This window comes from Microtus oregoni, unplaced genomic scaffold (assembly GCF_018167655.1).
Source record: "Microtus oregoni isolate MIOR12 unplaced genomic scaffold, Mior012 000031F_ref0000149, whole genome shotgun sequence".
NCBI classification, from domain to species: Eukaryota; Metazoa; Chordata; class Mammalia; order Rodentia; family Cricetidae; genus Microtus; species Microtus oregoni.
Genome location: NW_024543090.1, coordinates 21,576,585 through 21,604,283, shown reverse-complemented (window position 1 = coordinate 21,604,283; position 27,699 = coordinate 21,576,585). Strand labels below are relative to the sequence as shown.

The 27,699-nt window shown below is 49.2% G+C and overlaps 1 protein-coding gene across 1 annotated transcript; it reads left to right on the top strand.

The window, feature by feature from the left end:
* On the top strand, window positions 1-22,597 carry Pla2g4d (phospholipase A2 group IVD). Its single transcript, XM_041679219.1, has 20 exons — window positions 1-45; window positions 3,638-3,710; window positions 3,856-3,992; window positions 5,484-5,615; window positions 6,242-6,282; window positions 6,631-6,673; window positions 7,957-8,020; window positions 8,285-8,421; window positions 9,964-10,074; window positions 10,170-10,207; window positions 10,413-10,548; window positions 10,819-10,955; window positions 12,437-12,659; window positions 18,372-18,489; window positions 18,832-18,969; window positions 19,179-19,291; window positions 19,413-19,599; window positions 19,866-20,032; window positions 20,600-20,786; window positions 22,180-22,597. The coding sequence occupies exons 1-20, from the start codon at window positions 1-3 to the stop codon at window positions 22,404-22,406; spliced, it is 2,454 nt and encodes an 817-aa protein (XP_041535153.1). The 3' UTR covers window positions 22,407-22,597.
* The last annotated feature ends 5,102 nt before the right edge of the window (window positions 22,598-27,699 follow it).

The following is a 27,699-nucleotide window of genomic DNA, read 5'->3' as shown; positions in this document are numbered from 1 at the left end:
ATGGAGAGCCTGTTACCTGAGAGACTACCTGGCCATCCTTACCAGGTAACAAAGGCCACCAATCAGGGAGAGCCTAGGGCCAACAAGCTAAAAGGAGGGTGGCACTAGTCTCCATGTGGACCGAGGGAAAGGGAGTTGGTGCTTGGGTGTATGGAGTGGGTAGGGGGCAAGCAGCACCCACAGAAGTGACGACTTGGGGACCATGAGGCAGCTTTTGCCCACCACTGTGATGTACAGGTGGCATCCTCCTCAGGGGTGCTCCCTCAGAACTGCCACTTCTGCCCATATTGGAGAACAATGGCCGCTCCTCCCCGAGGACTCCCTAGCCATAGGCCAGTGGAGTTCCTGGAACTGGCTGGAGCCCTGTGGCTCTCAATATTTTAAATTCTCATGCCAATTATTTTCTGGTCGCAAGAGTTATGGGGATGCACCTGTAGGCCAAGGATCCCACAAACTGTTGGCTCTCCTCTCAGCCCAGAGTTCTCATCCTGCACTAGAGAGCAAGGCTGATAGGAATCGCTCCTCTGTCCCTGGTGCCCCCAGAAGTGTCCAAGAAGGCTCTCCAAGGCGCCTTGCTTCATTTGCAGACCTTGATGGGTCTCTCACTGGGGTCCTGAGATGTGGCCTAAGATCCTGGAAAAGACTTGGGCACTGCAGTCTGGACACCAGGAGTCCTGGGGGAGGTGGAGAGGGCTGCTTCCACTGGAAGTCTGAGAGGACCCATCCCCAAGTCAGAGATTCGTTGTCCTAGCCCGAGTCTGAGAGGACCCATCCCCAAGTCAGCCATCAGTGGAAACATCCCGATGTGACAGGGTAGCAGAGGGACTGCCCGGTCCTGGCTCCATCGCTCCCTCCTCTTAGGAGCCCCACATCCCATAATGGTTGATGAAATGCCTTAAGTTCCAGCTGATTTCCCTGGGAGGCCACTTCTCCTTCCTCCTTTTGCCTACCATGGGTTCGGAAATTTGGGAGCCTACATCCGCCCCATATCTGGGAAGCGCCTTGTTGGAAACTGGTGTTTCCAGGCTTGGGAGCTTTTGACTAATAGGATTGACTAATTCGTCCTGCCCTCTGAGCTGGCTAAGTGTCAGGCGAGCTCCAGCCCCTGCTTCTTGGTCTTCTTTGCTGCTGACTGGGGACTGGAGCTTCCATTGGTGGCAGGAGAGTGGTTGACAGAACTGGTTGGGCACCAGAGACTGGTTCTATGAGGAGCTTCTGTTTGATCCAACAGCTGAGGCTGACTCTGAGGAGCCAGGTGGGAACTGGCCACAGCATCTGCCTTGCCTCCCCCTCCCCCGCACCAGAACCCCACCACAGTCACAGGGGAAAGGGTGGGGGTGGGGAGTCATCCTCTCCTGTGCTGGCTTAGAGACTCACACCCCCATGTCTGGCTTTATGTTGGACTGGGGATCCGAACTCAGGTACTCATGTTTGAGCAGTAGACATTTTACCAACAGCCACCTCCCCAGCCCCTTCTCAGGGTGTTTTAAAGCAGTTCATAGGCTTTGGGCATGTGGGGTCTTAGCCTGGCCAGAGAAGCAGGTGAGCAAGGCCTGGTGCCTATGCTGTCTCAGAGAGGAGCATTGAAACCCTCACCTCTCCTAGACCAACATCATCCCAGTCACCCTCTTCCATGCGTCAGGCAGTGGAGCATCTGAGTGGGGGAGGACGTGGAGCCAGGAGCCTAAAAATTGACTAATTCTCTGACAATCATTCCCTCCAGCTTAAGGACTTAGGGGTTGAGATGTTGCTGGGGTTGCTAAAATTAATCATGTCAATGTGTGTGTGTGTGTGTGTGTGTGTGTGTGTGTGTGTGTCTGTGTGAGAGAGAGAGAGTAAAATGACAGAAAACTCAGAGAGAGAGAGAGAGAGAGAGAGAGAGAGAGAGAATAAGATGACAGGAAATTCAGCGTACAGCCATGGCGGGGTAGGTGCTGGGACTGGGACGGGCTACCTCCCGAGTCATTCTACCTTGGTCCCTCAACCTTTGCAGTTCTCTGTGGAGAGATGCTTTGGGTTTCCTCAGACTCAGACTCTAGTAGTAAGCATCTGTACAGAACTAGATCTGTCCCAGGGGCACAAGGACCCCTGACCACACAGGCTGTGGAGCAATGATCCAGCCACAACAGGAAACCTTCTCAGGTTTCACAACACCTGTCTCCCTGCTTGCAGTGTCGCGGTGTTGCGGTGCCCATTGTTCACCATGCAGCTTCTGGCTGCCTTGGATGAGAGCAGGGGTGGGGTGCGGGGGTGAGTGTCCCACGAGCTCTTTGTTCTCCAGTGTCAGTCCTCCCCGTGTGGACTCTTTCTGATGGAACCAAGCACCCACAGATGTAGTTCTCATGGCAGGCTCTCTGTCAAGACGATGCAAGGCCAATGACCTTCCTTTTGGCCAGCCCAGAATCCCGCCAGGCCCATGTGAGTCACCTCAGATTTTGGGGCTTGTCTTATGTCACCTAGAAAAAGATGGAGAGCTAACCCCAAACTGGAGAAAAGAGGGAGTCCCCGGGTCCCAGGAACGTTAGGATTTCAGTTGGCACGGGCTCCGCCAAGACTCAGCCAGCTGGGCTCTGATTGCTTCCTTGCTGCCCACTCTCTTGCTTTCTCTTGGGCTTATCTGAGGTCTCATTTGTCTCGTGAGCATCTTAACACACAATGCCTTTCACCACCATTCTCTGTGCTGGTGTGATCTTCCTTGAATTGCCTAATTCATGGACAATGAATCACGGATGACGAGCCGCAGTGTTGATAAAATTCCTTCCTAGGGGAAGGCACAAATAATAGCTACCCCACTTCCCAAGCTCTCAACAACTACCGGAGGCGTGATCAGAGCAGAGGTGAAAGGTCAACTACAGGAGTGTGGGTGCTCCTCCCCGCAAACATCAGAAAATCTTGAACCCAGAAGGAATTATGGTTTTCTCATTGTTACATAGATGGAATGCCCTTGCCTAGTCTCCCCTCTGCCTACATACACTCCAGCCCTCCTGGGGGCCATGTGCCATTAAGGCAGAGCTGCCTGCAACAGGTAGAAGATAGCCTCTGGGTACTCAGATGAGGGTCTCAAGTCCCTCCCCCACAGGGGCGTAAACAGTCAATAAGGTCATCTGGAATAATCATTTGGCAAGGGGGTAAAACTGAACCCCCCAAGATGGAGGTTGCTTGGATCAGAGGATAGTCATTCACATTTTAGAACTTGGGGATACATGGGCCACTGGGTTTCCTTTGCTCTGCCCACCTTGAGATGTAGGAAAGACACAAAGGATGGGAGTCACTGCTTCAACAAAGGACAGCCCTCTCTGGAAGGCCTGACTGTGACCATCTCCCCCTGACCAGTGAGGTGGTCACTCCTTGTCCTCAGCTTCCTGCTTTATCTGCTCTGCTTGGGATTTTGTCCCTGAAGGGGAGATGACCTCACCAGCACTGACCCCAGGTGGTCTGCCATCCCATCATTGCCAAAGGCCACAGTCAAAACACCAGGGACAAGTGGTAGACAAAGGCGGTTTGGTCTGGTGTCCCGGCAGCTTCACTCTGTACGAGGTCAATGAGTGGAGTCGGGGACCTGGACAGTGCAGCATCTCCAGGTTTGAGAGACTGCTGATGAGCACAGGGGCTTGGGGTGTCTTTGCAGGAGGAGGAGGAGGAGGCCTCTGTCTTCTGGCGGCTCACTGTGAAGGTCCTGGAGGCTCGGAGTCTGCCTAGGACTGACTTGTGTAAGTGACTATCTGCGGGAGGGGACTGGATCCCATGGAAAAGGACCAGGCCCTCTTTGGGGTGGGGCCTGGCTGCCCTCAGTGTATGCTGAGGTTGCCATAGGAACCTGATGGACAGTTCTCTCCCACCCCTTGACTTTGTCAGTGAGTCACGCGGATCCGTATGTGACCCTGCTGCTGCCCACAGCCCCTGGAGTGAAATTCAAGACCCAAACTGTCACCAACTCCAGTCATCCTGTATGGAATGAGACCTTCAGTTTCCTCATTCAGAGTCAGGTCAAGGTAAAGGTCGGGGTGGACAGCCCTGCTCTCTCCTTTACAGGAGGGTCTTGGAATCAAGCAGGGTTGCTCCAGTAGTCCCCGAACTCGGGGGAGGGGGCTGTCTTTGTGCTCCAGATTCTATGTGCCGTGAGCAAGAGAATGTGGGAAGGAATGCTCATCCCTGGCTGTGGGGCCGATGTGTGGCAAGATGCTACGTCTCCCTAACCCATCTATGATGTGGGAATAGGAAGCATTCCTCTTTAGTGGGGCTGCTGTGGGGCCGAAGGGGAGCTTGTGTAGAAACTGCCACAATACTTGGCATTTGCCTTTGGGGCGTGTTAGGGAACTAGCAAAGCAGACTAGTTGAACACTTTCCCTCAATTTAAACTACATTTTAAAATTTATTCTGTGTATGTGTGCACTCACGTGGAGGTCAGAGGGCAACTTTGGGAGTTAGTCTCTCCCTCCACCATGTGGCTCTTGTTTGTCAGTCTTGCCAGTAAATGCCTTTACCCACTGAACCATCTTGCCTGCCCCAAAAGAAATTTAAAAATATGTTTTGATTGTTTTTAGATTTTTTCTTTCCCTTGTTTCTTTCTTTCTTTCTTTTTTTTTTCAAATAGGATCTTGTTATGTAGCACTGGCTGGCCTTGAACTATGTAGACCAGGCTGACCTTGAACTCACAGAGATCCACCTGACTCTGCCTCCAGAGTTGCTGCATTAAAGGGATGTCATACCCAACTTGGTTTTTTGCTTTTGCTTTTTTAAGGCAGGCTCTTTTACATAGGTTTGGATGACTTAGATCTCACTATGTAGCCAGATTGACCTTGAATTTATAGTAAGACTCCTGTCTTTGCCTCCTGACCTCTAGATTGCAGACACGAACGGCCATGTCCTACCTAGGAAGAAAATTCAAGATACATACACACATATTTGAGACAGGCAATATTTGTGTAGTTCAGACGAGCCTCAAGTTCACGGTCCTCTTGCTACAACCTCCCAAGGGCTAGGATTATGAGAGTGAACCCCCAGTCTGTTTTTACTCTTGATAAAACAAAACTCGTAAGTCCCAGGATGGATGAGAAAGGGGCTCGTGAACTCCTGCCCTCATCCGAGCAACTTTCGGCAGTTGAGGAGAAGAGTCAACTTCCTTTAGGGGTTCGGGCCCTGAGAGGCTCCCCATCCAGCAGGGGGTCCCACACTTGTGTACATACAGGCAGCACCAAATGGGCTCAGTAGGTGATAAATCAGAGAGACAGATGGAGAGAACATGAGGAAACATGAAGACGGGAGATGGGGGTAAAGGAGGAATTGGAAGGGAGAGTTGTGGCAGTGGTAGATTGGCTACAAACAACTTATATTCTTGTATGAATGGTAAATAAAATATTCAATAATTTTAAAAAAATGAGTAGGAATTAAGGACTTTACTGGATTTACTTATGCGTGTTTTACACTTGTATGCGAGCTATTGTTGCAATGAATCAATACTATGTTATGTTCTTGGCCCTTAGAATATTCTAGAATTGAGCATCTATGACGAGGACTTAATTATGAAAGATGACATCTGCTTCAAAGTTTCCTATGATGTCTCAGAAATCCTCCCTGGCCAACTGATCCAGAAAACCTTCCGCCTGAATCCTCAGGTGGGTGAGAAGGCTCCAGGCTGAGGAAATTGCTCAACGCTTCTTAGCTGCCAGGATGGTGCTGGCTGCACTCATTCACCATAGGAGCGTTTTAGTTGGAACAGGAAATGGGCTGTTCCATCTGGGGCTGCTTCCAGCCTTACCCCACGCCAGCGTTTTAGTCACCTGCAGGCTAGCCCTCAAAACACTGCTCAGTGCAACCACGAGAGGGCAGTGTAGGCTCACTCCTGCACAAGGGATTCGGGCCTGCCGCTCCAAGGTCTGGTTTGGCTTCCACTGCTGGTTTGGGGAGGGGGAGGGCAGAATTCCGGGGGCCTCCTCAACAGGGAGAAGAAATCGGGCCTGGATAGCTTCAGGTCACCTCTCGCTGAGCTTGTCTTTTACCTTCAACCCCATCAGGGTTTGGGAACCCAGAAGGGAGGGAGATTTGTCCTCCGAGGCCCACTAACTTATTTTAGCAGATAGCTTATCTCACCCTAGACCGCTATTTCCTCAATTTTGAATTGGAAATGATCTTAATAGCGCCCCACCCTCAGAGACTGCTGGGGATGCAGGATAATGCTGTTAAGAGGACCGGGTCGGTCAACTGTAAACGGCCGTGACTTGCCCACCCTGTGTGGTTACAGGGACCAGAAGAGTTAGATGTGGAGTTCCTCGTGGAAAAAGCGTGAGTAAGGGTGAACAGCCCGGGGAGTGGCTGCGGACACAAGCTCTGCTCAGGAAACTGGCCCTGACCCAGATTCCTGGTTGGTCTGTCCAGCTGAGTCACCCTCCATCTCCTCCCCATCCCTGTCAGGGAGGTCTGGGTCTCCTCTTAGGATCACGGAGGAGGGCGGCTGGGGTTTTCCCCGCCCTGTGCTGCCCTTTCACCTTGCCCTCTGTCCGCAGTGGTATCTCCCTCATCCATCACCCACGGAGAGCCCCTGCGGGTGGGAAAGCGAACAGTGAGAGGAACGGGTGAATGCAGAACCCCTTTCCTTCTGTTAAGTCACTGTGGATGTTTTGACTTTTCCAGGTTGGACCCTCCAGAAAACCTCATCACCAACAATGTTCTTGTGGTAACGGCCTTCCTGTGACTCAGGGGAAGAGATTCAGGGCAGGGGAAACTGGGGTTCTGGGGTGGGGGTGGGGGACAAGACGTGGTTAGGGCTTTGTGGTCGAACTACCCCAGACCTGCAACCAGGTGGTTACACGAAACTGTGGGGCTTAGAGAGGTCTAGAGCCGAGGGGCACATGCAAAGGGAGCTTGTGGTTGTGCGGAGAAGGTTCTGACTTCTGATTGGACAGCTTTCTGATGACGCTTAGTTATGTGTAATGAGCACAGAGTCCTTAGGGATTAACTTCCTTACAGTCATAGTGAAGTCCCACACGCCAGGTCCATCTTCATTTGTTAATATTGAGGTCACCGAGGTTTGGGCTCCCATGAAACTGCAGTGGGTAGTAATGGCCACAAGGTGGCGAGCGCTGCATTTGAAGCTGCCTTTTGGGCGTGGGGCTCATAACAGGCATCAGGTGAATAAAACCTGGAGCTGTCGTCTCCTGGAACACATCTCAGGAGCCCTCACCCTCAGGGCTTGCAAGTGCGGGTCTGGTGGTTAGTTTACCTTTAAAAGGAATTCATAGTGTAGCTTGGCACCATGGCACAAGTCTGGAATCCCAGCATTTGAGAGGCAGAAGTAGAAGGCCATGAATTTGAGGGTCTATAGAGTGAGTTCCAGTCCTGCCAGGGTTACATATTGTATCATGTCTAAGATACAACAAAATATCCCTTACAGTAAAGTAACTCCCACAGCAGTTGTGGCTTCTGTGAGTTGGGGTGAGCAGCGGGTAGTTAGAGCCAGTGGTTCTGTGGGAAGGGCCGGCCAAAGCAGCACCGGACACTGAGCTTCACAGGGGGACTGCTGAAGGCAAGTCAGTGGAGCCGAGGGTCATCAAGAGATGTTCTGGTCACTGTGGCTCTGAGTGCTTCTTTGATACCTCCAGTTTGGGGCCTGAAGTCCCCACATATTGCCTGGAAGTCCAAAAGATGAAGACTGGAGACGTAACAGAGAGACATGAACCTGAGAGCTGAGGGCTCTCACAGCTTCCAGAGGCTCAGTAAAGCTGCCCAATAAGGATGGGGTGGGGATGGGCTGTCTTGGATGTTCACATGGACAACAGGCATAGCAGTCTGCAGCAGGTCAGGAACACATGAAGCATTTTCTGTCTAGTCCCATTTTGAACCCCACTTCTTGTTCTTCAGTGAGTGGGTTTGGTTGAGGCTCAGTGGGGCCCAGAGCTGAGGGAGAGGGGACCTCGGTTTGTTCTGTGGATCCCTTGCCTATGATGTGCTCTTTCCCAGGCCCGAGAACTGTCACGCCTGGATGTCTGTCTGGACAGAGCTGGGGGCGCCACCGTGGCAGCAGGTGAGAACTCTTGAACCCTTTCTGAACCATAGGGAGCATAGGCTGCTGGGAAGCCTGCAGGGTAAGGGGGCATCTCTGGCATCGGTGGGAATCCCATGGGGCTGTGGCATGCAGCAGGCTGGCAAAGGACCTCTTTAGGTTTTGCTTTGCTTACTGTGGTCCAGCCTCCACCTCTACAAATACCACTGTTGCCGGTATCCCAGGTCCAAGACGGCGTTCTAGGCCCCCTTTCCCTTGCTCTCATCCATCCCATCTCTTCCCTAGGTCAGGACAAACTGGAGCTGGAGCTGGCGCTGAAAGGATCATATGAGGACACACAGACATTTGCCCTGGACACCGCATCCACTTTCAGCTTCCACTACATGAGGGGCCAAGACACAGAGCTGACAGGGTGTCTGAGGGTGAGTCTGCTCTCCACTCCCCACTACCCTGGGCTTTAACTGACTCCCTTCCCTTTCCCTGTGAAAGCCAGGCCTCCTGTGTTCTTGTCAGTCTCTCTCAGTCAGACCCCATACCCTGGAAGACGGGAACATCAACGGGGCTGTTGGGAGGTGGGAACAGCTACATGGACTCAATCTCTTTAGTGCTCTGCTGGCTTCTCTGTCAGTGGAGTGAGTGTTGTAGACTAAAGCCTGCCTGTGCCCACACGGTCAGCCTGTGCCCACACGGTCAGCCTGTGCCCACACGGTCAGCCTGTGCCCACACGGTCAGCCTGTGCCCACACGGTCAGCCTGTGCCCACACGGTCAGCCTGTGCCCACATGGTCAGCCTGTGTAGCCCGGCCTTGCCCACCTCCACTGGGCCCCAGCCATCCTCCTCTCCTTTGGCTTTTCAAACATACCAGGTGCTTTTGGGTCTTCTGGCTTCCTCCAATGCCTCTTCGTTCTCTTCAGGCCCAGTTTCTCCTTCTCCCCATCTTAGCTCAAACAACACCTCTTCAGAGATGACCTCCATGACCCCCTTCATCACAGACAGGTTCCCATATCCCCCTTTGTTTACAGTATTCTACCCTCTCTCACTATGATGTACTGACATCACATGGCTGACATCCCACTATGACATCACACGACTGACATCCCTCTATGACATCACACGACTGACATCCCACTATGACATCACACGACTGACATCCCACTATGACATCACACAACTGACATCCCACTATGACATCACACGACTGGCATCCCACTATGACATCACATGACTGACATCCCACTATGACATCACACGACTGACATTCCACTATGACATCACACGACTGACATCCCACTATGACATCACACAGCTGACATCCCACTATGACATCACACGACTGGCATCACACTATGACATCACACGACTGGCATCACACTATGACATCACATGACTGGCATCATACTACTGACATCAAGTTCATTACCTATGTCTTTTCTTTGAAAACTATTTTTGGATAGGGTCTTATTAGTGGCATGGCAGGTTTGGAACTCCCTCTGCAGACCAGGCTGGCCTCAGACTCAGAGATCCGCCTGCCTCTGCCTCTCAAGCGCTGGGTTTAAAAGCGTGCACCGCCACTCCCAGATGTGACCCCGTCTTCACAAGTGTGATTCCATGAGAGCAGTCTCTGGGCAAGCAGCATCAGCGTCCTGATTCGTAACCATAGTCAGTTCCGTATCATCAGGGAAGGGCTGTCCTGTTTGCAGTTTAGACACTCAGAATTGGTTGAATGAGGGGCTGGAGAGATGGTTCAGAGGTTAAGAGCATTGCCTGCTCTTCCAAACGTCCTGAGTTCAATTCCTGGCAACCACATGGTGGCTTACAACTATCTGTAATGGGGTCTGGTGTCCTCTTCTGGCCTGCAGGCATACACACAGACAGAATATTGTATACATAATAAATAAATATTTTTTTAAAAAAAGAATTGGTTGAATGAATAAATGAACGAATGGATGAATGTTTCCCTTCAGAGCTCCAGAAGCAACGGCTGGATGTCACGTACCTCAGCTACTCCCCTCATTGTACCCCTGAAGTCCTTGGCCACAGGGAAGGAGGTGACTGTAGATGTTCCTGCTACAAATGTAAGAGGCCTCACTGGAGGGGATGTACGCCCCGAGACACCTGTCTCCCACAGGGTCTGGATTATTCTGAACAGAGTCTCTTGCTTTGGTTTCAGGCCCCAGAAGTGAAGCTGCAGCTTAGGACAGACGGCTGGTAAGGACATTGAGGGGGAAAAGGAGGGGGTGGCTGGTAAGGACATCGATCTCTGCGGGACAAGGAGGGGAAAGTGCTGTGTAACGGGCGCTTCTTGCAGGTAGAGAGGGTTTTTTTTTTTCTTCAGAAGCTCACCTTGGGCTTGTTCACCCAAAGAGTGAGCCATGAAGCTTTCTCCTAACCCTGGACTCCTCCACCATCCCAGCCCCAAGGAGCTGGCTGTGCGGCTGGGCTGTGGGCTCTGCCCTGAAGAGCAGGCCTTCCTAGGCCGGAGGAAGCAGGTGGTGGCCGCCGCCCTGAAGCAGGCCCTGCAATTGGATAAAGACTTGAAGGAAGACGAGGTTTGGGGGTGCAGCAAGGATGTGGGTGTAGAAATTCTGGGGTGGCTGGTGTCCTCTTGGTCTCCAAAGAGTAGAGCTGGACTGTTGGAGAGGATGGGGTTCCTAATCTCTGTGGGGGCTCTGCTAGGCGCTGAGGGTTGTCCCTCAAACCTATAGGCCTTGACTGCAAGGCCCTTGCCTGGAGGCAGGGAACAGGCTGAGTCCCTGAATGAGGTAGAGGGCAACTCATTCCCATCTTGTTAAACTAGTCTGCATCTCTGTGTGGTCCAGGTTCCCATCGTGGGCATCATGGCTGAGGGAGGAGGTGTCCGGGCTATGACTTCACTCTATGGTCACCTGTTGGCGCTTCAGAAGTTGGGCCTCCTGGACTGTGTGACCTATTTCAGTGGCATCTCGGGCTCTACATGGTAAGGGACATAGGGACTGGAAGAACAAGAGATGATCAGAGGCCAGGGTGGGGCAGAGCGGATGCCAAGGGGCCTTTGTATGGGGAAGTGGATAGAGCAGTGGGACCTGTTGGGGGCCAAACAGCTTTCTCAGAAGAGAGAAACAGACTTAGCCAGAAGTCCTGCTAGGGGCATAGTGAGGTCAGAGGGCTTTTCCTAGGTTCTAAGGAGCAGGAAGGAGGAGGGTGCAGAGGAGGCTGGATTTGCTGTTTTGTCAGGCTATTTGTAGGCTTGGGTGGCCTTGAACAATTTCTCTGAGTCTCAGTTGGTTCATATCTAAAACCTGCATGATAAGAGACACACTCATAGGCTGACAGGAGGGAGGCCCTACAGGCTTGGCCTGAGGTCAACACACACCAGGACCTCTACTGGCCTCTCAGGTGATGCTTAGGGCTCACAGCACGTTCTGAGTGAGTTTCCCTTCTTGCTTATATCATACAGATGAAGAATTTGAGGTAAAGAAAATTCTTTTATTCTAAGCTAGGCATGGTAGCCATGCCTGTATTCCCAGCACTTGGGAGACTGAGGCAGGAGGATTACCATGAGTTCCAGGTGAAATTGTGTCTAAACAATAAAGGGGGCAAAAAGGGGGGGGGGGAGCAAAGAATGTTCTTTACACAAAGATAACACTCTCCAGCCCCTCTCCCCCCCACAATGAACCAGACTGGCTCACTATTACAGATTCATTCATTCAAGTCTCATTGACACGTGACATAGGCAGTAAAGTAGAGATAAAAGTTTGAGTGACAGCTGTTGACAAGGCCAGTCTCAAATGGCCTCAGGACAGCCCCATAGAGGTAGAAGTAGGGAGGGGACTGTGGAATATAATAGCCATCCGCCACACACAGCTAGGAGTTTTCAGGTTTGGAGTTCAAGAGGAGGACTGAGGGGGCTGTTGTTTTGGGATGAGAGATTATAAGACAAACTATAGACCGGCAAACAGTAGCATGGCGGGAGCAGCTCTGAGAAGAAGCAGGTCCGTGGGGGCAGAATGGAAGCTCCCTCAGAGGAAAGGAGAGGAAAGGAGAGGGAGAACTTCCCTCTCCAGGCCCACAGTTGGCTCCTGCTGTCACTGAGTCCAATAACATAAGTCATTGAACCAGTTTTTACTGGTTTCCTGCTGACTTTCCAATGTGGCTGCTGAGATCCTAAATTATACACAGGCTGGAAATGTGCTTGTTACTGAAGCCCCGGCCAGCGTGTAAGATGCCCTAGGTTGAGCTTCAGGCCAGCAAACAAAACCCAAACCACATCAAACCTATACAAGGCCAATTTCACACCCAGGCCAGCCCAGGACTAGAAGGAAGTCCCAAGCTCATCTCCAGATGGATTTTCTAGGCAGTGGGGGCCCTCAACAATCCCTCCTCTAGGAATTAGACACAGGGTGGGATTACGGAGCCTTGCGGAGGAGGAGGCTCGCTTTCATCCACTTGTGCCCCCAGGGCAATGGCCCACCTTTACCAGGATGCGGAGTGGTCGCAGAGGGACCTCGAGGGACCCATCAGCCATGCCAGGGAGCATGTGGCTAAGAGCCTGTGGAGCGAATTCCTCCCCGAACACTTGGCAAGCTACCACCAGGCACTGAAGCTTCGGACGGAGCAGGGCTACACCACCACCATAGCTGACCTGTGGAGCCTGGTGCTGGAGCTCAAGTTGCATGGGCAGGTATGCCATCTGCTCAGCAGCGTGGTGTGATTGTGCCTTTAAGAGCGTCTCTGGAGGGTGGAAGAGGCTGGGAGAGAATGCATGGGGTCTTAGCACTTGAGAGGTCAGAGAAAAGGGGTTCAAGGCCAACAGAGACTCCATAAGGAATGTGAGGCAAGCCTGGTACACTGGGGGACTAAGTCTCAAACAGACACATACACAAAAAGAATGTGAGGGTTAGTGTCTATCCACCACCAGAACGCCTTCTTTCTAAGTAAGTTCTTCTTCAATGACTTGCTACGTACTAGAAATTTCTGGACCTCCCAAGAACTGAAGTGCAGTCAGTTAAGCAAGCAAGGCTTTTGCATTGGTTGAGCCGGTTACTAGAATGCATTTAATGAATGGTTCAGAATGAGGCGTCATTCCTCTTCCCCATCAGGGTGGTGTGCAATGCAAGGGCTTTGGAGCCAGATGCTCTGGGCCCTAAGCCCCACGTTTACCAGTGGTGTATCCTTAGGCAGTTAGTTCTTCTCTCTTCCCCTCGGTCTTTGTCGGGGTCTGGTGGCAGACCAGACCATAAATTATTTCTCTGGACCGGACCCCAACATAAACTATCTCTCTTGGCCAGCGTGGAGGTGCGGGAATAAAAACACAACTCACATGGCTTTATTGGGAAGGAGAGTCTCAGAGATCCCTCGTGAAATCCTGAGTTCACATCCTGAGAAATTCCTCTCATTTATTCTCCAAACATCCTTTATACCGAAACATAAACTGAGAGGAAGACTCATTAGCATTCTGTTTCCTAGGTAACCAGGTGAATGACTTTTAGTCACGTCCACATTTACCTGTGTCTCCTCTGCTATGTCTTCCTGGTCTGTATGCTAGCTCAGTCACGTAGGTTTGAATTAGCATCTCTAATCAGACATCCTCCAAATTACAGAGAAAGGAGCAGAGCAACATCTTGACCCTTTGTTAGGTTAGCGACGGCATGTCTGGAAGGGTACATGACTACTTCAGGTACTAACTATGGTTTGATAGCCTGGCTGTCACACCATGTAGAAATATAGGCCTACAGGTCTTCTCGTCTGTGGAGAATGGGAGCTCTTCTTAAGCGTGTTGGGAGCACTCAGTGGTGTCTTGGTATAGAGTTAAGCACTGTCCTATTCTCTCAGAAACATGACAGATTGATTCTAGGAACATGCGACTACAACGTTCCTTTCGACAGAGTTTAGAGACTGTTGGATCTGACTACTACTCTTTTGCCTCATGTAACTATCTCAACAAAGTTTCAAAGGCATCCAAAACACCTGGGAGATGAGAAATCGCTTTCAAATGTAAAGCAAGGGCTAAGGCCTGACTGGTAAAGCGCTTGCTTTGTAAACGCACGGGTTCAATCCTGCGTGTCTGTTTGTCAATCCCAGTGCTGGAGAGGTGAAGACACAGGAGTTCCTGTGGCACAAAGCCAGCCTGGTACTTGGCAAATTCCAGGCCAGTGAGAGACCCTTTGAAAAAGAAACTTTGAAGAAGGTTGGTGGTGGCCTGTGCCCGGAACAACACCTGAGGCTGTGCTTGGAGCTGTTTCTAAAGCTTCCTTCTAGCACCAGGTGCCGCCCTCCAGGCTCAAGGTGGCATCTCTGAAACCCAACACCTCCCAAAAGCTGGAGAACACCCGAGTGGCATTTTACTTAGAAGTAAAGATCTTCTGAGTCTTGAGGATTTCTCTTCTTTGTAAGATCATTTTCTTTCTTTCTTTCTTCCTTCATTCCTTCCTTCCTTCCTTCCTTCTTTCCTTCCTTTCTTTCTTTTTTTCAAGACAGGGTTTCTCTGTAGCTTTGGAGCCTGTCCTGGAACTAGCTCTTATAGACCAGGCTGGCCTTGAACTCACAGAGATCCGCTTGCCTCTGCCTCCCGAGTGCTGGGATTAAAGGCGTGCACTGTGGTTCCATATGACATTTCTGTCTGTGGCCTTAGCATATTCGTGCTTTGATACTCTCTCTTGTCTCCCCTCCTATCCTCCTGGTCCCCTTCCTCTTCCCAGATAGTTACCCTTCTCTTTTCACGTCTTCAAAGACAAATCTAGATTTCCCATGAGAGACATGTGTGCTTTCTGAGGCTGCTTTGTTTTGCTAGACATGGTGACCTGTAGCTTCATGTGTTTTATTCTCCATGGCCAAAGGAACTTCATTGTATATACGCTGTATTCCCCATGCCCATTCCTCTGACAGTGGACTCCTGAGCTGGTACTCTAACTTGGCCAGCATAAACACTGTAGCAGCGAATATGGGTGGAGCAGGCATCGCTGTGCTGTGGTGGTTTAGAGCCTTTAGGTAGATCCCCGGAAGTGGTCCAGATATGGTGTTTCTATTTCAGGTGGATAGATTTGTTTGTTTGCTTGCCTTTGGTTTTGTTTTTTCACCCTCGTTTCCATAGTGATCACTCTGATTTACACTCCCAGAAGCAGTGTGGTTCCTTTCCCCTCATATCCTTGTCAGCATTTATTGCTGTTCATTCTCTTGACAATAAACACCGAGACTCGGGTAGGATGGCATCTCGATGTAGTTTATTCCTAAGGATGCTCAATCACATATTTATTGGACATTTGTGCTTCTTTTGAGACCTTGCCCATTTGTAGATTAGATTCTGGGCTTTGGAGTACTTAGTTTCTGAGCTCTTCATATATTCCAGATATTAGTCCCCTATCAGGTGAGTTGCTAACGACATTTTCCTGCTGGTCTGTAGATTGTCTCTTCACTCCAATGGTTGTTTCCTTTACTACACAGAAACTAATTTATTAGATTCCCATTTATTGATTTTTTGCTATTGTTTCCTGGGATATTGGAGTATTTTCCTATATTGGTTTCAGAGTTCAGGTCTCTGGCGCATTTTAAATTGACTTTGCACAGAGGGAGACATGGGGAACTGGTTTCATTCTTATACTCATGAACATCCACTTTCTCAGCACCATTGTTGATGAGGCTGTCTTTTCTCCAAAGTATGTGTTTTGCTCTTTTTTCAAAACCCAGGAGACTGCAGCTGCATGTATATGTTTCTGGATCTTTATTTCATTGATCTGCATGTCCTGTTCTGTGCCAGGGCCATGCTGTTTTTGTTTTGTTACTATGGCTTTATAGTATAATTTGAGATCAGGCATTATAATATCTCCAGTGTGTCTCTTTTTGATCAGAATTGCTGTGGCTGTTTAGGGGTGTGTGTGCATGTGCGCACGCGCGCACGCTTCCCTATGAATTTTGGGACCGACTTTGAGTTCTGTGAAGAATGTCTTTGGAATTTAAGGAGGGATTGCATTGTATCTGTAGATCGCTTTCAGCAATATAGCCATTTTCTTTTCTTTTTTTTCTATTTTCCTTTATCTAAATGATTTTTTCCATACAACAGATTCTGATTATGGTTTTCCCTCCTTCAATTCCTAGATCCTCTTCACCTCCCTTTCGATCCATATCCATATCATTTTTCTCTCTCCCTAGAAAACATACAGACAGCTAAAGAAGGTAAAACAAAAACAAACAAATCTGAATAGAGCAAAACAAACAAACAGAAGAAAAAGAGCCAAATATAAAGCAAATAAACACATATAGACACAGAAACACACATATTCGCAGACACAGGAATCCCATAGAAATACAAAACTAGCTGGGCAGTGGTGGCGCATGCCTTTAAGAGAGGCAGGCGGATCTCTGTGAGTTCGAGGCCAGCCTGGTCTACGTAGCTAATTCCAGGACTGGCTCCATAGCTACAGAGAAACCTTGTCTCGAAAACCAAACTAAATCAAAACAAAACAAAGAAAAAGAAACACAAAACCAGAAGCTCTAATATACACAAAGAACCTGAAAGATGGAGGCGGGGGGGGGGGGGGGGGGAGGAGAAGGAGGAGGAGGAGGAGGAGGAGGAGGAGGAGGAAAAGAAAGAAGGAGAAGAAGAAAAGGAAGAAGAAGAAATGCCCTGACCAAATATTATGAGACCAAGAACCTCCACAGATGCCACTGAGTTCATTTTTGTGTTGGCCTTCTGCTGGGCATGGGGCCTGCCCTTGAGTGGGTTGTATCCCCAGTGAGAATCCACTGCAGACAACTGATTTTCCATTTCATCTCCAGTGAGACTGTGCTGGAGTGAACTAAGAGGCTATCAGTTGAAGAAGCTGCTAAGTTAGGAATGGGGCATGTGTCTACTTCTCTCAGCCCTGGGACCCAGCTGGTGCAGATCTGCCCTGGCCCCGTGTATGCTGTCAGTTCTGTGAGCTCTTACGGGCACTGGTCCTGCTGTGTGTAGAAGGTCTTGTTTAACGGTACCAATTCTGCTGAACAATGAGCATCTATTTTCATTCTTCTTTCAAATTATTCTGACTGCTCTTGGCCTTCTGCTCTTCATAATAGAATCAATTAGCTGTGTTTCCCTATTAATGTTGGGATTCTAATTGAAATGGTATTGAATTTATCAGGCCAATGTAATTATTTGAAATGTTTTTATTGTATTAGCATGTCCTGTGTGTTCTTTGGACCTACTGTTTAAATTCATATTCTGTTTAGAATGTGCTGTGCTTTTGCTAATTAACTTCTGTCTGGTGTCAACAGCTAATTAACATAGTGGGAGGAGCTTATTTGACTACATTTTATGAGGTGCTAAAATAACACAATTTGATCCCAGCTGTAATGAATTTATATTATTATTTAATTACCACTTGATCTTCTAATAATGACTTCAGCATGAATTTATGAATATAATTTATAGTAAGTTTTTTGAAACAGAGTCTCATATAGTCCAGGCTGGCATCCAACTTGTTATGGAGCTGAGGCTGGCCTTGAACTCTCCTGCACCTATCCTGCAAGTGCTTGGATTACAGGCATGTGCCATCATGCCTGTTTTAGCAGTGTGAACGCTCACCCCAGGGTCTCATGTGTGCTAAGTGGGTTGCTCTATCAGCTGAGCTACATCTGCAGCCTTCAGTTTCAACACTTTTCCTGAATCTTTCGTTGGGTGGAGCGAGGATATCAGGAAAGCATTGGAAGAAGCCCAGACTTGAAATGCAGTAAAGGAATCCTAAAAAGGACATCATATCCCTTGGCATATTGTAGAATGTGGGCTAAAAGACTGCGGTGTGCTTCTTGGAAAGGGGTGTATGTGTATGTGTGTGTGTGTGTGTGTGTCTATGTGTGCATCTGTCTGTGTGTGTGCCTATATGTGAGTGTCTGTGTGTTTGTGTGTGTATGTGTGTGTATGTGTTTATCTATGTGTGTGTCTCTTTCTGTGTCTGTGCCTATGTGTGTGTGTCTATGTGTGTATGTATGTGTGTGTCTCTGTGTCTGTGCCTATGTGTGTGTCTGTGTCTCTGTGTATGCATCTCTATGTGTCTGTGTGTCTCTTTGTGTGTATGGGTGTGTATGTCTCTGTGTTTCTCTCTCTCTCTCTCTCTCTCTCTCTCTCTCTGTGTGTGTGTGTGTGTGTGTGTGTTTGTGTGTGTGTGTGTGTGTGTGAAGAAAGGATGGGGAGGATTTGAGGAGCTGTTGACATGGTAGTCTTTGAGAATGACCTTCTCTGGAGATACGGCTGACAGCATATGGAACTCAGAACTGCTTACACAACCCACTCATAACCCCTAGAACTTAGCGGAGCTGCAGCCTCCTCACTACCCCGTGTCCCTATCCTGCCCTGACCCTGTTGGAGTTACTGCACCCGAGACAGTCCTACTCACCCATGTCCTCATGCTTCCAACCCTAGGTGACAGACCAGAAGCTGTCGGGGCAGAGAGCTGCCCTGGAGCGGGGTCAGAACCCACTGCCCCTCTACTTGAGCCTCAACGTCAAAAAGAACAATCTGGATACCCTCCACTTCAAGGGTAAAGTCCTCCCCATTCCAGCCCCTAGCAACTCCTCCATGCCCCAGGAGTCTCCAGAGAGCCAATAGCCCAACTCCTGCACACCATGGCTAGCTTCTGGAAGGCTGCTATTGTTGATGAGCCCAGGAGCCAGCCAGGGAGCACTCTGTCCTCGGGTGTGGGGTGTCTGTATGTGTCCAGAGGTCAGTGAGAATGCTCGCCTAGGAGTCTGCTTCCTCAGACTACAGGGTTTGGTAGCAGATAAGGGGAGCCAAAGGCCTGCCAGGGGCAGTGCCACTGGCCACAGCGAGTTGAGCCCCACTGCTCCCCTCACATCCCTGCCTCTCTTTCCCATCCCATTAGAATGGGTGGAGTTCTCTCCCTATGAAGTTGGGTTCCTGAAATATGGCGGCTTTGTCCCCCCTGAGCTCTTTGGCTCTGAGTTCTTCATGGGGAGACTGATGAAGAGGCTCCCCGAGTCCCAGATCTGCTTTCTGGAAGGTGAGTGGAAGCCTCTTCCTGGACAGGACTCTTGTAGTGCAGGTCTGGGTGGAGGGACAGGTGGGCAGTGGGGAAGGCTCATGGGGAGCTGCTCTCTCCCCATGCCCATTTTCCATTGGCACCCAAGAGTGGGGATCATTTGGTGTCCCCATGGGAAACAGGTACAGGAACCTAGGGACTGTATTGGCTTTGGGGAATTTGGCCTTCAGGTATCTGGAGCAACATCTTCTCTGTGAACTTGATGGATATCTGGTACGATGTCACCTCTGGGAAAGATTGGAAGAATGTCATTGTGGATGTCCGGCACTCAGGTAGAAGGGGGGTGATGGGGGAGAGAGCCTGGGATGAGGCCACTCCCCTTCAGAGGCTGGTGGAGGAGAGAACAGGAAGGCATTTGGGGGCCCCTCTGACAAGCAATCTCTGTTATTCTCCATGCAGAGGAGCCCTCAGCCTCAGCAGGAACCTCCTCCTGTGTGGAGACCTCGTGGCTGCAGCCTGGAACCGCCCTGGCCCAGGCATTTAAGGGCTTTCTGAACGGCCGGCCATTCTATCAGCGCAGTGCCAACTTCCTCCATGGCCTCCAGCTGCACCGGGACTACCGTAACCAGAAAAACTTCTCCACCTGGGCAGGTAAGGACCATGGCCTGTGTCCTCACAAGGCCAGGCTCCTGGATGGGATTGATCTGTGGCCGCTAGCCGGCAGGGGTTTGCAGAGAGAGTGTATGTATGTACTTGGGGGGTGTGGTCTAGAGAGCCCAACGTGGACCCTAGGGACCTGAATTCAGAGAGTGGCACCAGGCATAAGAAGGGGACGTGGAGGGAAACAGGGTCAGAGGGGTGTGGAGGCTACCTCTGCAAAGGTGGTTGCTTTTAACTAGCATTGCCTTTCCTATCAGATTGCCACCTAGATAACACCCCCAATCAGCTGACCCCGCAGGACACTCAGCTCTGCCTAGTGGATGCTGGCTACTTCATCAACAACAGCTGTCCCTCCATGATCCGCTCAGGTCGCCAAGTGGACCTCATACTCTCCTTCGGCTACTCCCAATTCTCGCCCTTTGAGGTACCTAGTCACTCCGTGGGAACTCCTCTGTGTGGCCTCCACGGATGAGCAGCAGGGTCACTGTACCACTGCCCCATCCTTCTCGTGACCAAGGCAGGAAGCTGTAATCCACGGGGGGCTCTCTGGGTCCTCGGTTGGGAGGGCAGTGGTGGTGGCTGAGCTCTGGGACCCAAGACAGGTGAATGGGAACCTCTTTGGGACAGAATAGCTGGACAGAGCTGGCAGGAGATCCCCAAACACCTCCACGGCCAACTCTCAACTTCCTCTAGGAGCTCTGGGTGGCAGTAATGCCAGCATGCCCATCTAGGTCCCCTGCTGAAGCCCTCCGGATCTAAGACACAGTGATGGTGCATTGGCAGGAGGGGGAGGAGCACGGCTGCTGGGCCTTCATTCCCACCTTTAACTTTTAACTACCCAGATCCTTAGATTCATCTCTGAGGCCTCTGTGTAACTCAGGGCCGGGCCAGATCGTTGTCTTGATGCTGAGGGAGCAGGTGGGGGCTGGAACAGACCTAGTGTGGATCCGTGGTAACACAGCTTCCTCTGTGCTTTCCTCTGCTCCTCTAGGGGCTGCTGCAATCTGAGAAATACTGCAGAGCTCAGGGCCTGCCCTTCCCCCACGTGGAGCCCAGCCCTGAGGACCAATGCCAGCCCCAAGAATGCCACCTCTTCTTAGATCCCACCTGCCCTGAGGCACCGGTTCTGCTGCACTTCCCGCTGGTCAATGACTCCTTCAAGGACCACTCAGCCCCTGGTGAGGCCACTATTCCTTTCCAGTGGCTTCTAGGAAAGGCTTCTGACTGGTCACCAGGCTCTTTGGACACGCCTTCCCAGCCTAGCCATGCCTCCCTGGCCTGGGTGGCTGATGCCCCTTATCTTTGTAATGTCCTTCTGTCATTGGTCTTGTCACTGTCCTGCAACTTTGTCCTGACCCCTCTGCTTTCCTGCTTTGTGTGGCCTGGGACCCCTTCTCAGGGACCTGGGCCTTTCTTCGAGTGATGCTCAGTGTCTGCTTTTGTGCATTGTTCCCAGGTTTCTAGTTGATACCATAATTCTGAATCTTCCAGGTTTACTCTTTTCTATGATTTTGGTTGTTCATCTTGCTATAAGGTCTTTCTGGATAGTCTCAGCTGACCTGGTACTCACTATGTGACTTCAGCTTCATAGCAATCCCTCTGCCTCAGCTCCCTGAGTGTTGGGATTACTTGTGTGTGCTACCACACTTAGCTATACCTTTTCTTCTTTTCTTTCCTTTACTTCCTTTCTTTCCCCTTTCCTTTTTAAAATATGAGTGTTTTGTCTGCATGTATGTCTGTGCACCACTTGCATGCTCTGGTGCCCAAGGAGGCCAGAGAGGGCATCGGACCCCTCTGGAAGTGAAGATGGTCATGAGCTGCCATGAGGTGCTGGAAATCAAATCCAAGTCCTCTAGAAGAGCAGCCGGTGCTTTTAATCGATCAGTCATCTTTCCAGGCCCCATTTTTTTCTTTTCTTATGAATGAATGAAATTTATGCCCTGGCAATGCTGAAGCATGCATGGGCAGCCCATATATGATGATTCTGTTAAACTTGTCCATATTGGGTTTCATGGTCTAAGCTGATGAGGACAACATCTTTTTCTTATACTGGGTGTTAAATCTAAAGCCTCCCACATAGTAGCGAGTGTTCAGTAACTACATCCCCAGCCCAGGTTTTAAAGTTGCTCAGGCTGTTTGTGATCCCGGTGTTAGACCAGGCCTTGGACATATAAACCTGCCTCAACCTCAGAGTAGCCAGATGACGGCCTTAGAGACTGGGCTTCTAGTTTCACCCTTAGCCAAGTCTCAGAATTCCAAGAAAATTCCTCTCCTCGTTCCTACCAGGAGCTTTAAGAATCCATTCATCAATCACATTGTTCCTCTTCGAGCCAGTTTCTAGCTTCCTGAGAGGCCGTGGAGCAGCCATTAGCTGTGTGAATTGTGGGAGGTGTGTCTGGCTGTGGGGGATAAGGATGACAAACTCCTCTTACCTCAAAGCCATTACTGCCCACATTTGTAGGGTTGGGTGAAGGGGGAAAGCAAGGACTCCTTCCAGGGACGCAGTACCCTTGGGGCCTGACTGAGTAGCCTCTGGTTCCTGCCCCTAACTCTCCTCTCACCCTTGGACAGGCGTCCGGCGCAGCCCTGCTGAGCTCGAGGCCGGGCAGGTGGATCTCACAGGGGAAGCCTCCCCGTACTTCATGTACAACATGGCCTACAAGGAGGAAGATTTCGACCGCCTGCTTCAGCTCACTGACTACAACATGCGGAACAACCAGGGCACTGTCCTGCAGGCCCTGAAGACCGTTTTGAAACGTAGGGCCCCGGAGGCAAAGCCCTTGGAGATGCAGACCTGAGGCTTCTCGGGGGGCCTCTAAGGCTCTGAGGACCACACTCGGACCCTCCACTTTCCAAGGACTTAACTCAGGCTGCAGCTGGGCTTAGCCACAGTGCCCCTCCCAGTTCTCCAAATCCTGGCTTCCTCTGCAGCTAGCCTCACCGTCAGAGAGGCTGTACCCCACCCACCGGTCTCCTCTGTGTCCCAGCTGCTTTGAGGGGAGTTGAAAGCCTCTCCTGGCCAGTACATATAATGACTGACTACACCAGCCACGCTTTCACAAACAATTACTTTCTTTCTGAGCAGAATGGACTTGGGGTGGCTTAAGGCACCTGGATGCACCTGTACCTTCTTCTCCCTGTCAATATGCAAGGCTTTTATTTCCTTTTTAAAGACAGGGGTTTAAAAAAACCTCCCTACTTCATGACCTCACCATGTCTTAGTACACAAGTCTTAGGGTTAAATCCTCAGTATTCTATTCTTTTTGATGATATTACAAACGGAAGTATTTTCTCAGTGTCATTTTCATACCGTGCCTTGCTTATGGAAGCGTAGTTAGTTTTGTAGTTTGGACTTGCATGATACAATCATTAAGCTCTCTGGCTTAAATACTTTCCGTAGGTTCTTCAGGGCATTCAGTTATAGACTTGCCACCTGCAAATGGAGAGGGTCTGACTTCGCGCTTCCTGATTTAAATGCCTTTTCTTTCTTTCTATGACCTGATGCTGTGACAAGAACCTCTGACTGGAGGTCAGTGGACATTGTGAGAGCAGCCATCCTCGTTTTGATACCTGGTGTGGAAGGAAAACCTTGAGGTCTCTGCTGCTCAGTCTTCTTAAGTGGTTTGAGTTTGTCAGATTGAAAATGCTCCATTCTGTTCCAAGTTTGTTGAGTGTTTTCGTTTTTGTTTTTAACCATAAGAAAGTACTAAATTTTGTCATGTAATTTCTGTATCTCTTGGGATACTCATGTGGGTTTGTTCTTTAATTCTATAGTTGTTTATTTGTTTGTTTTGCTTTGGGTTATTATTTGTTCGTTTGTTTGTTTGAGACAGGGTCTCACTCTCATGCCTGACTTGCCCATACTTCACCATACAGACCTAAATGGCTTCAGACTCACAGAGGTCTGTTGTGGAATAATTTTCTTATACACTGTAAAGATTTGTCACTTGAATTGGTTTAATAAAATGCTGATTGGCCAGTAGCCAGGCAGGAAATATAGGCAGGGATGGTGGGAAGGAGAAGGGCAGAGTCAGAACTCAGCAGTCAGACCAGGGAGAGGGAGCAGGAGATGAATATGCCATGCTGATGAAGGTGCCACCCTGTGGCAGAGCATATATAAGGAACGTGAGTTAACTTTAGAATGTAAGAGCTAGTTAGGAATAAGCCTGAGCTATCAACTGAGCATTTATAAATGATATTAAGCCTCTAAGTAAATTATTTGGGAAGAGGCCACCAGGTATTTGGGATTAGGCATTCCAGGACAGGAAACATCCAACTATAGAGACCTGCTTGCCTCTGCCTCCTAAGTGCTGGGATTAAAGGCCTATACCCCCATGTCTAACCTTATATTCTGTTCATGTGTCTTACTTATTTTTATTGAACTTTGGACATCAGCCACCCTTGCATTGACCATAAATCCTTCATGTGGATTACTATCACATCTTTTTTTGTCTTATACACTTCTGTACACCACACACACACACACACACACACACACACACAATGGCTGCCTTGGTTTGAGGTAGGAAGCCAAGTGGAAACTTTAGGACAGACTTCAGCTCAGGGACTGTCTTCAGCTGTTGCCTTGCTCAGGGTCTTCCTCATCTGCCTTTCCTGTATCCAGCTTTGTTTTGATTTTCTTTCTTTATATTATCATAACCTTGTTTTCCTTAGCCGCGGTATTGGTGGGTTGTACTAGCCATTGTGTTTCATTTCATGTGGGGCACTGTACATCGTTCCTCTTAGTTCTCCCTGTGGTCTGTTGTGGGAACATAGAACATGGAGACCGTAACACCACCTAACATAGAACATGGAGACGGTAGCACCATCTAACATATAGAACATGGAGACGGTAACACCACCTAACATAGAACATGGAGATGGTAACACCACCTAACATAGAACATGGAGACCGTAACACCACCTAACATAGAACATGGAGATGGTAACACCACCTAACATAGAACATGGAGATGGTAACACCACCACCTAACATAGAACATGGAGACCGTAACACCACCTATCATAGAACATGGAGACTGTAACACCACCTATCATAGAACATGGAGACCGTAACACCACCTACCATAGAACATGGAGACCGTAACACCACCTACCATAGAACATGGAGACCGTAACACCACCTAACACAACAAACCTTATCCACCTATTCCTGAAACCCTGTCCTGTCAGTCCCAGTGCCCTAGCTGAGCTGGTCCATCACATAGAACGGCACAGGATATACATTACAGTTCCAAAACATAGGGAAGGGAGCATAGTGAAGACACACTGGACTAAAGCAAGACCACAAACCAGCTGGGGAAACTGCAAACTCCGCATCTTCACGTCAAAGTCTCTTGAGATCTCCAACTCCTTTCAGCTTTGTTGGCTGAAACACACTTCTTTCTCTTGGGCCGGTTCCACTCCCTGTTAGCAGCTCTCCTTGGCAGGTATCCTATGGCTCTGGCATCTCTAATATTTTGGGGTCTCCAAGGCAATCCTGGTTTTAACTTCACAGCTTTAAGAAATGGAGTCTCTAGACATCCATGCAGGGACACTCCTGATACACGTCTTGCCTCAGCCGCTTTCCTTAGTCTCAGGGGAAGATTCTATAGCCCCTTTCTTCTATCCTTGACTCTAAAGTCAGAACCACAAGGCCAAAGCTGCCAAGCTCTGCTGCTTGCTGGGGCTGGAACATGGCCTCCTTGTTCAATTACATCTTCGCCAGCTTTCTGTTTTCAATGGTTTCCTTCACTGTCTGAACTTGACTGTTTTGGAATTTGTTCTGTAGACCAGGCTGGCCTCAAACTCAGAGAGTCACCAGCCTTTGTCTTCTGAGTGCTGGAATTAAAGGTGTGCACCACCACCCAGCTCTAAGCTTTTCTTTAATTCCTCTTCACAAGTTGGAAATTTAACTGGGTGGGATCTTGCCCTCAGGTCACCACTCCCTCTTTTTCATTTCTTAGTCTTTTTTATCTCCTTGAACAATGGATTCAGCTCCATTCCACGTCCTGCTGCTCCTTTTCTCTCTTCTACATCTTGTATTTTTTTCATGCTCCGATCGCTCTTTTTCATTATAAATCTTCATTAGAGTTAACACGAATGACCACATGACAGAGTCTATGCTAGGCTGTTTTGAGATTTCCTCTGCTAATGGAATTAATCCAAATATTTTCACTTTAGCCTTAGGTAGACTTTTTGGACAAGGGCAAAAACCAGTCATATTCTTTAACAAAATATCACAAAAACAATTCTCAAGGCAACATACTTTCTTCTCTTCTGAAACCCCGTGAGCCAGGCCCCTATAGTTCTTTTACCAAAGGTCTTTATTTATTGCTCAATGTTAAAAATCTATTGGCCACTTTGGCTTTCCCATCATCTCAGAATATTGAGTCCAGCACCCTCGTTGCCATAAAGCTCCTTTCTTGCATTTTAAACTATGACTTTTCTACCCACAGAGCAGTCTAGCTGGGAGTTACTGAGTTTAGTGGTTCCCTGAACATCACTTATAGGAGGGAAGGAAAGAGGGAGGAATCTCTATGTCATGTCCCAGTCTCAGAGTCCACTCTGTAAGTACAGTCAATGTAACTTGTACACTCAGGTCCTCTCTGTCTTCCCACTGTCCTTGCCACACACCTGTAGTAACCTGTACAGGAATGTGGTAAGACCACCACTGACATTAGCAAAAAGCTAACACAAATTCAAATGTCTGTTAACCAAGGATTGGAGGGGCTGGAGGTGGCTCAGTGGTTAGGAGCACCCGATGCCTTTGCAAAGAGCCTGAGTTCAGTTTCCATCACCCACATGGTGGTCCACAACTGTCTGTAGCTTCAGTTCCAGGGTATCTAATACACGTAGTGCTCATTAAGTCATGCAGGCAAACACACATACATATAAAAATATACATCTTAAAATAATAGAGGAATGGATACATAATTGCCATGAGGGCAAAGAAAAGTAATAAAGTATAACTTCATACATTGACATAGATGAATCTCAAAAACAATGTTGAATGAAAAAGTAAATAAGTCCTATATAGTTTCATTTAGGTTAATTAACCACGTACCCCAATGCTGTGGAATATTTCAATATTCCTTTACACTGTGAAGATGTGTCACTGTGATTGGTTGATAAAGCTCTGAATGGCTGTTAGTTAGGCCGGACTTCTGGTGACAGAGGAAAGTGTTAAGAAGAGCCTCTCCCCAATCAAACCAAATTAGACCGAATCAAAAATGCTCATGTTTAATAAATGCTATACTCCCGGGAGGACCAAGACAGCATGGCGGGGAGAGGAGCCCGTACACACCCTGGAGACCAGGTGTTCCTTTTTCCGTCCTAAATAGCCCGTCGGAGTCGTCCTGACCCTCCCGGGGGAGGGGTCAGCACTTTGCAGGCTGGGCTGGGAGGTGGAGTCCAGAGGTGGAGCCCAGCCCAAGGCAACTCCCAGGCCACGGGCTGGGGTGACGCTTCCAATCATCCCAGACTTCTTAGGAGTGTCAGAGGGCTGGAGTCTCACTTTCAATCAAACAGAAAGGAGTCACCAGACAGACACAGAGGGTGCAAGACATCAGGAGGAGAGGTAAAAGCCACAAGTCACCTGACAAAGAGAGATGGGTTAATTTAAGTTATAAGAGCTAGTGGGACAAGCCTAAGTTACAGGTCCAGCTTTTATAATAAATAGTGCCCATGCTGTTTTTGTTGTGTATACACCCCAGACTCAGCAAAGACTACTGATATATATATATATATATATATATATATATATATATATATATATGCAGTAAACATATGGAAAAGTGAAGTGAGCCAGTAAGATGTTTTACCTCCTGCTAAGTCAGACGGGGGTTGAGAGGACAGAATGAACCCTTGGGAAACGACTCGGCAGATCTCTGCATCAGCGGCCAAGTGAAAAGCGATGGCTGCCGTTTATTGAGCGTAACCAATGGGATGCTAAGCATTTTCGTTTTCCCATTTAGTTTTCACAACAGCCTAGGGAGGTAAGTGTCATGCCTAAAAGTTATTTTCTGAGGTGAGAGGTGGCGAAATAACTTGCTCCAAGCCACAGAGGCATTAAGGGTGGAGCCAGGACCC

Bases quoted from the DNA above. Each gene is read 5' to 3' on its own strand.
- Pla2g4d (XM_041679219.1), top strand. From the start codon at position 1: ATGGAGAGCCTGTTACCTGAGAGACTACCTGGCCATCCTTACCAG. The intron at 6,674-7,956 runs GTAACGGCCTTC...GCTCTTTCCCAG, and splicing joins TCACCAACAATGTTCTTGTG to GCCCGAGAACTGTCACGCCT. The intron at 10,208-10,412 runs GTAAGGACATTG...CCACCATCCCAG, and splicing joins CAGCTTAGGACAGACGGCTG to CCCCAAGGAGCTGGCTGTGC.